Here is a 14,753-nt window from a genome sequence, read left to right as displayed (position 1 = left end):
GAGCCTGTGCTCCGTGACCGGAGAGGCCACAGCAGTGAGAGGCCCGCGTACCACAAAAAAAAAAAAAAAAAGAAAAAAAAGGAGTGGGACTCTTTCAACACAGTTAGAAACTGGAAATAAGAAACATAGATGGGAAGGACTGAAATAAGCTATGGCATCGTCCTTTGATTACCTGTCCTGTGAAAACACCATGTGGCTGTGAAATAAATAAGGGAGCCTCTCAGAAGAATCTCATGCTTGCTTCTAAATTTAGAAGGGTGAGGATAAGACGAGAGAATGGGTTCTGCACCAATGCAGTGCAGCAGTGTTTGAAAGCAGACTCCAGGGACTTCCCTGGAGGTACAGTGGTTAAGACTCCGCACTTGCACTGCAGGGGCATGGGTTTGATCCCTGGTCGGGGAACTAAGATCCCACAAGCTATGCAATGAGGTCAAAAAAATAAATGAAAAAAGAAAGAAAGAAAGCAGAACCCAAAGCTCCTAGGAGGCCCATGTAGCAAAATCAAACAGAAACTTGGCAAGGAGGTATGTGCGTGTGTGTTTGGAGGTGGGGGAGGGTATTTTCCTGAGAGGCAGTAAATGGGTAATTTATTATTATACCCTAAACATAACTGTATTATGAAGGAGCAGAGAAGGCTGTGAGGCTAATGTATCAACACCACAGGGATACCAATTAGCTGCTAAGGATAACAAGACTCTAAGTCAGTGATGCTTGGAGGCACTCCACTCAATTTAAGTGAAGAGAGAGGCCATAAGAGAGGATTAAAAAGTACAGATCTAATAAATGGACAGGACAAATGGACAAAGCATAAAAATACAGTGCATATAAACTAAATAATAAAATGAAATAATAAAGCAATAAAAAGGTAAGAGTAGAGGAGAACATTTGCAAATATTTCTCAGGCGAAAAAGAGTATAGAAACTAAAAAGACTGAGTATGCAAAAAAGAAATAATAACAAAAGAAAAATGATCATATATATTCCAGTGAAAATGTTATCTATTCAGGATAAAGCATCTCAAGAAATCAGCCAGAAATCAAAACAAAACAGGAAATCATTTGTAAAGAAAGAAAAATGTTTAGCTTCCAACTCTCATAATATTCAATGTCCAAAGTCAATGGACAAGGTCTAGAGTCCTAACCTAGCCATTCATATGACCAACCAGGTCAAGTAAATGTACAGCAAAGCGCTTTGTCCGCAATTTCCTTCCTTTAAAGATTTTTTCTGTTCCAGGCTTCAGAGTTGCAAACAGCAATGCCAGTGCCAATCAGGCCAGCCCCCCAATTTGATCCTTCCACATACAACAGTGTCGCTCAAGGGCAGATGGCAGATGGAGTGAGACATCCTGATGGCAATGGCCTAAGGAGATGTCCTTAAGTTCCAGCTACTCAGATTCCCCAGGACTATCCTGAGTCCTGTCTCTTTTTGAGACATGGTTGCTCAATTCCTCCTTGAAAGAAAATTAGGATCCTTAAAATTAATGCCTTTAAATTGTCCACAGTCAGACTTTCAGGAGAAAAGGGAATATTGGGAATTGGGTTTATGTGGGCCCACATAAACCACGAGATTGATTCAGGTCTAGGCTGGGGAGGTAGCAACCCATGATGCATGGAGGTACAACGACTAATTAACCAGCTTCATAGAAGATGAACATTGTTAGGAGCCAGGGAGCTGGTTTCATTGACCAGTTTGAAGGACAGAGAAAGGCTCAAACTGCAGATACAAATGACTAAAGGGCCTTGGGTAACTTAGAGAGAATTACAAGTTCAAGTCTCAAAATTCACATCTCAAAGGCATAGGGCTTTCTTTTATTGCCTATGGCTGAGATCACCCAAAACCAAATTTGGGAGATTGGGCCCAGCAGATGTTGAATTACAAATTTATTATTGTAATACTTATTCATCTTGTCAAGTCAATAGTACTGATTGGGGCTTCCCTGGTGGCGCAGTGGTTGAGAGTCCGTCTGCCGATGCAGGGGACACGGGTTCGTGCCCCGGTCCGGGAGGATCCCACGTGCTGCAGAGCGGCTGGGCCCGTGGGCCATGGCCGCTGAGCCTGCGCATCCGGAGCCTGTGCTCCGCAACGGGAGAGGCCACAACAGTGAGAGGCCCGTGTACCGCCAAAAAAAAAAAAAAAGTACTGATTAAAATGAAAATATTTTAAAGGTAAATATTATACATTTAAGGGAGAAAGAATGACCATTCTATGTCAAACCACTGGATTTTAGGTCCAGAGTAGAGTTTCGAGGGTTAAGTCCTTGTTAGCGTTCTCACTTGATGGAACCCCTGCATGTTCACAGGAAAAGAACCCCAGAATACTCAGTAGTTCAAACTGTGAAGGAGCAAAGAAATTCCAGATTGGCTTTATCAAAGTAAGATTTATTAACATATTCATTAAGAAAATATTAATGTACCAGTAACTGGAAAACAATTTCTCTTTAGTGATTTATACATTCTTACACTATTAATCTCCCATAGAAGGGAGAATTTGGTTCCTTGCCTTTTCCAGCACCTCGAGGCCACCACATTCCTCCATTTTCAAAGCCAGCAGTGTAGCACCTGTAAAATCTCTGTATCTTACCTCTGCTTCTACGGTTACCTCCCCTTCCCTAACTGACTCTCCTCCATCTTTCAAAGACCCCTGCAACTACACTGGACCCACCTAGATAATCCAGGATAATCTCCCCATCTCAAGATCCTTAATTTAATCACTTGTGCAAAGTCCCTTTTGCCATGTAAAGTGACACATTCATAGGTTTCAGGGATTAGGATGTCGACTTCTTTGGGGGCCCATTATTTTGTCTACTTCAAATGCCCTCACCATGTTCCTCCCCTGTGGGAACACTTATCCATCTCCCCTCTAGTCTGTAAGATTCCTGAAGACAGATCGACCTTTATCTATACAGTATTGGACACATGGCAGTGGTGTGCTGCTAAGCGTTTACCAGCAGGTTCTCTACAAGATAAATATATAAAAAGGCCCTGATCTGTAGCATTTTTAATTCTATGGTTTAAATACCTTCCTCACGGCCAATTTAAGCTAATGACTTCACAGAATGTAGAGCTGCGAAAAGATACACAGTTGCAGCACACCACCTGACACCCCAAGAGCATAGATAATAGTAAAGGGAAGTAAAATAATTAGGATGTGATGAGTTTTGAGTATTACTTTTGTTTTTATTTTAACCGAATCTATTGAACTGCAGGTGTATACAAATGAACTTGAATAACGGCTCTGTTTAACAAGAAGCTTACAAACTTCTTGAAAATTTAACAACCAGCTCTCACAATTGCCTCCAGCACGCTACTGCAAGGTAGGGTTACAATAAATATTTGCTGGATGGAAGAATGAGTTAAGATATCTGCTGATAGTATATTAAAATGTATTCAGCTGTTAGTCATCTGATTACTGTCTTTTCTCAGGCACTGGTGCTAAATTTAAAAATAAATAGTGCTTATTCTAATTTGAAAATAGGAGAAACTAAATTTGAGCATTGCCTTTACTCTGTTCACAAGATGCAAAAAACACATTTTAAAGAATTTAAGTTTGGTTTTAATTATTTTGGTTTTAATGATTATTTTTAAATTTTGTTTAATTCTTTAGCTATCTGTCAAACGTGGTGGAAGTCATGTGGATTTAGGATATTCAAGATACTAACTACTTTATAAGAAATACATACTAGGAGGTTAAACATGAAACAAGCATTATGAATATGCTATTATCTTGCTTTGGGAATTGTTCCAAACTCACAGTACATTAATAATAAGGTAAATCACTACTGCATTATTATATAGTATTAACTTGCTAATCTTTGAAATTTAAAATTGAACAATCTCCTGAGAGCTTTTATTTATAAGCTTAATGACAGTAAAACAATTTTTTAAAAATACTGACAAGAAGACATTCCATGTTAAGAGTGCCCTAAGGTATTTCACCTTGGCTCTCTCCATGATCTTTTTAGTATAAAACACCTAAGAACCATGTTCTACAACTTTCCTGGTTACCTTACAGCTTCCCACCAGATCCAGACCACAATGAATCTGTGCGAGTCAAGTAGACTTGACACTCTTGAAATCTTTTAGACATCACTCAGAATTTAAAATGTTAATTCCAAGGTGGTGGAGGGCGGGAAAAGTTCTAAAAGCAAGAGGGCACACAACAGTGGGATAATCAGAGGGAAAATATCTGTCTAGAAAGGTTTTGAAAAGTATTCTTAAGTTAAGGAGGCTTTTCCTAGTTGCTAATAAAATCAGATATTGGCAGAGGAGTTAACACTTTTCAATGAAGAGTGGGGAAGAGATGTCCAAGCCTGTGTGGGTTATAATTATTAAATGGCAGAGACTATGGAGAAAATGTGAGCACACAGAAGGAAGAGAATTTTACAGAATAGCACATATTCTGTAGAATTACATTTGTTAAATTAACAAGAAATATCAGACAAATGGAATGAATATCTATACCTGTATTTATAAATAAAACAACCTGATTTTCCTGAGACAGATGAGTGGCCAAATGTAGGATTTTTTTCAGTAACTTATACGAAACTAACTAAATAAACATATCCAATTTATACTATCATGGCTTGAAAGCATAAAATCTATGTCGACATTTTTATAACCACACTTATCAACTTTGATTGGGATCAAAATTCAGGGCTGCAATCAATGAAGATTCTATCCGACAGCCATAATACAAGAACTAGCTTTCCCAGGCAGCACTAACTTCATGATTTACTTACACACTTCCTGTGGTAGAGCTGCTATCAGTGAGGAAAGACCCATTAGTCCTTTCCATCTGGGCCAGTCTGAAAAATGAAAATAAGGAGGTTAGAGAACGTGGCCATATAGGGCATAGTCGACTGGTACATCCTCAGTGTTCCTTAAACTGTCCTAATTCTCACAAAATACAGAACGGCCCAAATCCCCCAGCAAGACTTTGAAATTAAAACATCTAATGTTGAGCTATATTTCTATCACCACTGCCTTAAGGCCTGGAGACCTTTATTTTATACCATGTTACTCAGTCTCCTAATAGACCTAGTCTCAGAATTGACCTCCGAGACCCTTAGGTCAGTCTTCATTCTCACACAAATCTGATTATGTTCCTCTCGTGTTTAAAGACTCTCCATGACTCCCCTTTACCAAAGGACAGAATCCTACTCCTTAGCAGGTGGGCCCCCCATTATTGGACTTCAGCTTCTGTCCCTTCATTCCTTCTCATCCTTTCCCCTTTCTCTACCTGCAATCCTTTAAATAAACCATGTTCTTTCCTAGCTCAATGCTTTTGAGTATGTTTTCCCAATGGTCCAAGCCTGACTTTCTACCTAAATTTCTACTTGGCCTAGACTCAGTTCAAAAGTTACTATTTTATGGTGCTTGAACTAACCTTTTAAGGCATAGGGAGTAACTAGCACTGCCGATGCTTAGTGTATATTTTTTTCCTGAAAGTTTGTACATACCATCAAGACCAGCCTATACTCTATACTGTTTGGGGACTCTAAAATAAACCCCTATGATAAAGCTTTAGTATACATTTAATTACGTATTTTAATTCATATGTGCACCCTCTCCTGAGAACACTTTCAATCCCTACTTTCATTCACTGAAAACTGGGTTACATTATCTAAACCCTGCTTGTACGGTGTTTGGATTCTCATGAGCTCAGTAATCACATCCCATGGAGATTTAGTCCACAGAATGTATAGCAGGTGTTTGGTAAAGTGCAAATTACAACATGGAGAGATGAAAGCCCAGCTTTCAAATATAATGGAATCACGACTTCTGCCAAACTACCTCCCTTAAATCAAGGCACGTTAATGATATAAGATTAATACAGAAAGAGATACATTCTGGGTGGCAGTGCAGTGGAGGGCTCCTATCAGAGTTTCTTACCGTGTAGCATACTGTTCTATTCTTGAATGGGTATCATCATGAAACAGCTGAGGAGACTGTGAAGGGCTATAAGAGAGAAAGCAAATAAACAGTTTTACACACAAATGTTGACAGATGTTACTTTAGGAATGTTAGCTTAGTTAAATGATGAATTTGACATGCAAACAAACCACTAGGATTGTTACCCAGGGGGCAGAAGTATTATTTTAGAACAAGAGCTTAGTAATCACCCCATGCTGAGAAAGCTGATCAGAACATCAGTCTTGTGCATATGGAGCTGTGAATACTCACTCATAGTGCTCTGGCCACATACTGATGAGTGTGATAGGACTGCAAAGAGGGCAGAGGGAGACAAAAGTCATAGAACAAACACTTTAGAGCAATTTAAGACAAAAGCAGTGGGCGTAGGGGTGGGGGACATTCTCAATTGTCTTCCACTCCCATGTTTGGTTGCCCTGAGGTCCACTGTGACAAAATCAAAACTAACAGAAATGACTGTTTATTCTAGAAAAGATACTGTGTATTCAAGTGCCTGCAGGGGCCTTTTCACAGATATTACAGGATATTTGTTATAGATAGCAAACACATCTTTAAGTAATCTGATCGAAAAAAGAAACAGAACGCTCTAAAATACCTCAACGTTATGTAAACAATAATGTCCCATAAAATACCGAAGGGAGATGCAATCATATTTTTGTTTTTCCTGGAGAAGAAACTTGATCAGAATGGTAACGTTAAATACCAAAGACTACATTGTATATTGATGGCAGAGTTGCGATGAGAATGTTCTGAATCTTTGCTCAATTTTAAACGTAAAAATCCAAATCCAGGTGTACACAAAGTATCTCAACCTCACAGATTCACTGAAAACAGATGCGACGCTTTCCTCTACACCCGGCCAAAATTCTCAATTATCCATAAAACTGAAAGCACCTTTTCTAGATCATGATACACTCACTGTCTTCAAACAAAATTTTATCCAGAAGTTCTATCTAAGAAACTGACAAAAGGAACATTGCTTGAATCAGGGCTTGAGACTGGAACCTGATGATTCAGTATCCCTCCTAGCCCCGGGGGTACACTCCAACCTCCCAGCACTGCCTAGAAATCCCGAAGTCTCCATGTATCCTTTGAAAACAAATGATCCTAATTAAAAGCTAGTTCAAACCCTAACCTTTTTTACTGGAGGGGAAGGAAGAGGAGGGAATACTGATAAATGTGGAAATTTAAAATTCTAAAGAAAATTAGTTTTCTAATTAAGTAAAATCTCCTGCAAAAGCTAATGCTGATTGAAACAAAGAGGAAGGAAAGTTTAAATTATTCTAGATCTACTTGATTCTCCTATTTCTATTACAGATACATACTCAAGAAAAAGTTAATGATCTCATTATCTCCTACTGGGAAGCAAAAGTTGATGTCTGCATAGCAAAGGTTAAAAGAAGATGGAAGGTCATCTTATTGGGATGGAAAACTGAGACTCTTTGGACCTACTTTCAAAAACAGGCATTTATTCAGTCTGTGTTTGTCAGAACATCTATACTGTAAATAGACTTAATTACCCATGTATAAAATAGATACAACAACAATGAAACAAAACAGTATTATTCAATAGTCTTTTTACATCACTTTTCATTAACTCTGAAATATGTATGGTAAGTGTCAGGTAAATGATTTGCTATACACTTTCTAAAAAATAGGCACTGCTTGAGAGACCATTTCTAAAATTCAAGTGTACTACAACATTCGCTGTGAGCTTTAAATGTAAGAAACATATGTACTTTTTGATCTTAATTGAACTCAGAAAAGCTTTGTGAAACTGCTTGACTGGTTCCTGTAAGGTTAATTCAGTTAGCACAATAGTGATTCACTGAACTAAGATAAGAATGGCAGAGGCAGAAAGCTGAATTGAAGTTTCTCAAGACAAAGTTTTTTATATATTGTGAAAATTTCTAAGAAAAGAAATAAAGATTAAAAAAACCCAAAAGTTTAGGCTTTATTGACTTCAAAGTACCTTGATTTGCAGAAAAAAATGTTAAGTGATAAGCTTTTTCATTTAATTCTAGAAGAGGAAAACTGGGCAATATTCTCCCTGCATTGTTAGAATCTATGATTAAAGGGGGTTAAAAATAAGACCAATCTATGTGTTAGCCAAGACTTCATAATGCGGCCTATCCCTGCTTTCCAGAGTAGTGTTTGAACAGAGTTTGGTTAATCACACACTAATATGGAAGGAATCTGACTCTACTACTGTTATATGAAATATAACCCAGACTTTCTTTGAAGAACTTCGTGACTCCTTTGGTGCCTTAAATTCTCAGCAGACTGTTCCTCATGCTTCTAACATTTTTGCCTTCTGAAGTCCATTTCTCCCCAGGCAGAGTAAGTGCAGTCCCAGTGTGCTCTAACATACAAATCTTCAATGGCTCCCCACGGCTCTCAGGTAACCTACAAACACCGTGGCATGGCCTACAAGGTCCTTCATTATCTGGTTCTTGCTTTTCTCTCCATTTTCATTACTTCCCATCCCAGTTTCTGAAACAATCTTGTCTTCAGGCTTTTGAAAATGTTTGCCTTGGCTTGAAACTCTCCCTCTCCTCCCCAGGCACCAAACACTGAGCGTTTGGCCCTATTACTCTTTCAGTTCTCCAGGTTAGCTGTCACTTCCTGCCAGTGCAATGCCCCCACAACCATAATTCTACTTACTATGAATTGGTTCTTGCTACAGTAAGAACTTAAAAAAACATGAAACTCATCTACTCCACCTTAACCAATACCAGGGAGAGGTGTCTATTTTACTCCTTTTAATCTTCAGGGAAACCTTTTTGGCCAGTAAATCTCACTCAATTCTCAAATTTCTTTGTCACTCTTTGAGCCTGTTTCTCAGGTTTATTTTCAACGGTGACGCTTTCATCAAGCTCTACTCATTTATTTTGATTTATTTTTTGAAAAAAAAATCTTGCATAGTTATAAAATTAATCGAATAAGCCTAATCATGGATTTGTTTACCTTCTTTTACTAATTTTCCCATAAATCCCCTCCACGCACGCATGTATAATTACTGGATAGGGGATAAGACCTTACATTTTGCAGAGATGAAAGAGAAAGCAGCAAAAGAAAATTCTAATCAGCTTCATATATAACTTCAACACATTTACCACTTTGCTGGTTTTTCTCCAATGTTCTCTTCCCACAAATAGGAGAATAAATGAAATCAAATTTTTTACTACCCACTCATGTAAATTGTTACACCAGAAGATTAAGTGGCCCTGTACTGGAAAGGGCTCAGTAGAAAAATGAACTATACTGACTCCAAGAAGGCATCCTAGGAGTGAAAAAAGAAGAAAACCTGCCCAATGTATCCAGTAGCTCATAAATCTTTTTCAAAAACGATCTTGTGACATCTGACTTAATCTTACACTCCTCCTTTTCTTTCTCTTGTTTTCCTCTCACTGACAATGCTGGTAAATTTATGTTAGCTAAAATGAAGCATCTTCAGAGTTACAGCCAAAAATCATAGCACAAAATTATTTGGCACACTTTTCTGTTCTTTTTTACTTTCACTGAGTCACCCAGAATAGAATGATTGATGTCAGTGATTACTTTGACAGTGAAAGGCAAATTATCAAAATTGCTTAAAAGGAGTTTAAAAGATCTATCTATCTGTATGATTCATATGAAGGATGCAGATATCTGGGACATAAATGGTCCCAAATGGTTTATCCAAAGAGTGAAAGGCACATCACTATTTCAAACCTATCAAAGTATCCTATAAATAAAAGCACTGTGTGATAATTCTATGCTTCAGGCAACTACTCCAAAGGTTATTTAGATCTGATACCAAGATAAGTAAAATTTTGTCTTTATTAGAAGGTGTTCAGCATAGTTAAGCTATATATTGGATACTAAAAAAATAAGAATGTATTATCATACACTTCTGAAAAAAAAAGAAAAAAATCTACCCACAAAACAGAGGACCAAAAATATACCTTTCCTTATGGATTTTAAGTATTTTTTTTTTTTTTTTTTTTTTTTTTTTTTTTTTGCTGTACGCGGGCCTCTCACTGCTGTGGCCTCTCCCGTTGCGGAGCACAGGCTCCGGACGCGCAGGCTCAGCGGCCATGGCTCACGGGCCCAGCTGCTCCGCGGCACGTGGGATCTTCCCAGACCAAGGCACGAACCCGCGTCCCCTGCATCGGCAGGCGGAGTCTCAACCACTGCGCCACCAGGGAAGCCCCGGATTTTAAGTATTTGAGTAGTGTCCTTTAAATTGAAATTGTTTCAATAAAATTTCTTCTAAAATGTACTGTGGAAAAAATGACTGGGCGGCATATATCCTAATTGTACAGAATCTGAAATCAAGCAAGGTTATCAAAAAGTTTGAATTTCTTGGTATGCTTTAAATGAGTATGTGGTATTTTTATCTACATACACAGCTGCTTTGTATTTCTTTCTGCTGCACACCCATAATGTTACCTATAGAGGGATAAAAATACCTACTATGCTTTGGTTGTGGTCTTTCTTCTACTTCTTAGCAGTTCAACAAACTAAAAAAAAAAAACTGCACATAAATGTAGCAAAGCCCCTGGTCTATAGGGTTTTATATGGAAAAAAAAATTGGACTAAATAGTCTATCCCTCTATTTTGACATCTTTGAGACATGGACTGTCTAATAATACACTGGACGATTTCTATTCTCTGATTATCTCTCATATACACAATAAAATGAATTATGAGTTTTGAAGGTTAAATGTCAACACATTTTTATACTTCTTATTACAATTTTCTCTACTATATAATGTAGGAAACTCCATACTTCACACTTCGGAGCTTCTCTTCTGTAGTTATTTGAGAGGGCATATTTCTGTAACTAGAACTTCACTATTCTTTACGACTAGGCACTCTGCTATGATTAGCAATAAAAGTTAATTCCCCCCAAGATTCAAGCACAAGAAAATTGCCTTGGCAGGCATATTTATGCTGATATTTTTAAAAAGTGATTCAAAGATTTAAAATCATATTTATTTTGATCTTGATGTATAATTGTTTAGTAATTTAAAATTTGCGCTTGCATTTCTTCTGGCTCACTTTAAAATTTCTTTTTCTTTTCATTTCAGGCTATAAATTGCTATTCTCTGCTTTATAATCCCAACGTAATTTTGTTACTTGAAGCTTTGTTTCATTTATGTTTGTAAACTCAAATTATACACTTTTAAGAAATTTTGTCTATTTCATGTTTAGGAACACAGGCAAAATTAAACCTGGAAGTTTTGCTGTATCATCAAAAGCAAACAGTCAAAATTCATGTTGTGAAGACTGATTCCAAGTTTATTTTACCTCTTTTAAAATGAAACATTTTACCAAAACACAAATTCTTTTGGGGTATCAGATTTCTCTTTTGTCACTAACATAAAAGTAGCAGATATAAGAGGATATACAAATACAAGTTTTACTAGTAAAATTAAACTTACGTCTCTAAGTTGTCACCTTCAAGAACTGTCTGGACAGGCAGGTAGCCAAGCCGAGGATGTTTGGCAAAGTATTTCTTTGATCTGAACTTATTCTTCAGCACCTTTGTGAAGTCCCGTACATCTTCCCCAGATGTTGTCTAGGAGGTTGAAAAAATTACACTTTTCTCATTAAATGGAAGGAAGGAGACAACTATCTACAATCAAATTAGAGTAGATGTAAACTGATGCAATTACATGACCATAGTTTCAGTAGCTTTATGTATTTTTGGAATAGCGCACAAGGGCATAACACATGGCACTCAGGACTCATCATTAAATATATCCAGCAATTAGTTTACAATTTTAAATTTTCTGTTGAGCATAAACCATAAGTAGATAATTTCCCCAATATGTTAAAAATCGGGCCTAAAAGTAAAATTAGTTTTGGCAATCTTACTGGTTGATTCCTTTCACTAAAAAAGCTGCAATATGTTACTAAACATTTGGTGATGATGAAGTATTCTGGATATTATATGGTTTTAACTAAGGTGAATAAATCAGGCTGAGCTATATATACAGCCTGTACAAGTCAACATACATTGTAATCTAGAAAAGAGAAATACACAAGAGAGAAAGTGCAGGGCCACACTGGTTCTCTGTATTGCAAGAAATAGATTCTTGTTCTTTTCCAACCATACAAATATATAATTATTCGACATGGACTAAATTACTAATGGCCATATAAAATGTGACTTTTTAAAGAAGCATTTCAAGATGACTAGTTACTAATCATTTAGGGTGAGGTGGGCTGAAATCTACCCCAACTCCCAAGCCCTCATCCACTCAATGAACTGTTCTCTGAGCCCCAGTTTTCTACTCTGTATCATCAATTCTAGTTTTTTTTGGAATATGTTAAACAGACATCAACTTTAGTCCTTCTGAAAGTGTATTTAAAATATGGATGTGTGCAGAATTGAACTGAAACCTTGGTCATCTGACTCCTAGCTGGCTATCCCTTCTACAGCTATACAGACCTCACGCCAACCTCTTTACAAAGCGAAACCAGAGGACTTTTCTATGATAACAAACTGAGTACTAAATATATTGACTTACCTGCCACCTGCTTCCCTCCAGGCCTTGCACCCTCCCCAGTCTGTCTTTTCCCTCATGACAAGCATGCCCAAGACTCATGCAAACTTGTTTCGCAAACAGAAGTTTAACAAAATGTAATTATTTTTTAAAACAACTGAATTGAGTCAACGCTTATGTGGTTTTGTTACTTTCTATTTGCTCCCATTCCACCTAAATATGTCTTCTTCTAGTAAACAGTTAAGGAAACTTTTGATTCTCTAAGCTTGCAGAGCAGAGAGAAAACATAAATCAGCCCAAGCTATTTATACATCAATCTTTGCTTTATTTAAAAGGATATGTATAGGACTTCCCTGGTGGCCCAGTGGTTAAGAGTCTGCCTGCCAATGCAGGGGACACGGGTTCAATCCCTGGTCCGGGAAGATCCCACATGCCACAGAGCAACTGAGCTAGTGAGCCACAACTACTGAAGCCCGCGCGCCTAGAGCCCGTGCTCCACAACAAGAGAAGCCACCGCAATGAGAAGCCCGCGCCCCGTAAAGGAGAGTAGGCCCCGCTTGACGTAACTAGAGAAAGCCTGCGTGCAGCAACGCAGCCATAAATAAATAAAAATAAAATAAATAAAAATTAAAAAAAAAAAAAAAAAAAATAAAAGGATATGTATAGCAAGCAAAGCCCACATTATCAGTAGGCCTTGCTATCAGACCCACAATGTCAAATCTTTTCCTGAATAACAAAGAAAAAACTATATAATGCCTGCAGTTATATAGATACAGACCCTCCCAAATATAAAGTGTAGAAAATGAGCTATTAACGGGGGAAAAAAAAAATCCAAGGCACTCTGTAGAGGAAAAAGGGTTGCTATAAGAGGATGGTTTGGGGGTATTAAAATCTAACCAGGCAGAACAGGAGAAAGAAGCAGAACACAGTTGGGAGTAAAGAAGGCAATATTTAGAGACACAATGCCTGCTACAGAGAATAAAGCCAAAAGGATATATCACTACTATAAAGGACATTTGGGCTTTTAGCAATGGGTATCACAACCACAGATCATTAAGTTTATACATATGTTTATCCTGAATGTTTTGGTAAAGAGACAAAAAAAGGAAGAAGCTTTCCATGATAGAAATACAAAAAGAAGGCCCCATGCAATAATAAGCATTTATGACCCAATTTATTTCTATGTCTGTCCTTAACACACTGTTAATATACAAGGAGATAAAGAAGTAACGGCCTCCAGCTTTTACTTGGTCCATTTCCATCTGGCAATAAGAAGGTTTTTATTGCTCTGGCCAGTGATTTTCAAGCCATATCCAGGTCTTTAACTCAGGCAGCCCTGAGTGGGGTGGGTGGGAGAAAAGGCCAGGTGGGCAAGGCACCGGGCCACTTCCCCAGTCTGCCTCAGCCAGGACAGCGTACAATACAGTGGCCTTTAGTATATTCATGGCGTTGTGCAACCATCACCAGAATCTAATTCTAGAACATCATCATCACCTCAAAAAGAAAGAAAGCCTGTACCGATTAGCAATCATCCCCACCCCTCTCCCCACCCCCATCTCCTCCCCTCAGCCTCTGGCAACCACTAATCTACTTTCTGTTTCTGTGGATTTGTCCATTCTGGACATTTCTTATAAATGGAATCAAATAACATGTGGTCTTTTGTGACTGGCTTCTTTTACTTAGTATAATGTTCTTCTAGCTTATCTCTATTTTGGTTTCAATGTGAACTCTTGCTTGGGAAAAAAATGACACATCATTAAAAGTACAAGTCCAATTCTGCATCACACATTCTTTAGCTAAATACATTCAGGACATGGAAGAACAAAGCAAAACCAACCGACCAACAAAAAACAAACAAAAAACACCTACCTGCCTCCCAAAAAGTTATAGCAGGGGTTTCAGATAATGCTCAAATTTGATATTTAGAAAAAATGAGTGCATTCTCATATACAGTGCTAATGAGGAAAAAAAACTACCACCAGCAGTTGTAATCTAAGGGCACTAAATTCACTAATGCCATAAACTTTATGCAATATTAAAAGGAAAAGTGAAAAGTAATTCATCCCACAGGAATGTGATTCTTTAGCTGGGATAGAGCCAAGAAAGTGAATTATGCCTATTTTCTCACCAAAAAAGGTTAAAATAGGGTATTCCCTGGCAGTCCAGCGGTGAGGACACTGCACCTCCAATGTTGGAGGTGCAGGTTCAATCCCTGGTCAGGGAACTAAGATCCTGCATGCCGCGTGGCGTGGCCAAAATAAAAGGCTTAAATATATTTGTACATATTTGATCTAATTTCCTATCTAATAACAGTACCTAATATTTCT

General features: G+C 37.8%; 1 protein-coding gene across 12 annotated transcripts in view; it reads right to left on the bottom strand.

Moving 5' to 3' along the window:
* The window catches only part of UTRN (utrophin), a 497,402-nt gene that overhangs the window by 23,298 nt on the left and 459,351 nt on the right, over positions 1 to 14,753 (bottom strand). For 11 of the 12 annotated variants that reach the window (XM_019951537.3, XM_019951539.3, XM_033867812.2 and 8 more), the window contains 4 exons: positions 11,359 to 11,495; positions 6,182 to 6,220; positions 5,891 to 5,956; positions 4,738 to 4,803 (listed from right to left, as the gene is read on the bottom strand). In XM_019951537.3, coding sequence (XP_019807096.2) covers positions 4,738 to 4,803; positions 5,891 to 5,956; positions 6,182 to 6,220; positions 11,359 to 11,495 — 308 coding nt within the window. The remainder of the gene's footprint in view (positions 1 to 4,737; positions 4,804 to 5,890; positions 5,957 to 6,181; positions 6,221 to 11,358; positions 11,496 to 14,753) is intronic. The other variant, XM_019951534.2, reaches the window with a different exon arrangement.

Source organism: Tursiops truncatus, chromosome 12, assembly GCF_011762595.2.
Source record: "Tursiops truncatus isolate mTurTru1 chromosome 12, mTurTru1.mat.Y, whole genome shotgun sequence".
In the NCBI taxonomy this organism is placed as follows: Eukaryota; Metazoa; Chordata; class Mammalia; order Artiodactyla; family Delphinidae; genus Tursiops; species Tursiops truncatus.
This window is presented reverse-complemented; position numbering and strand designations above follow the sequence as displayed.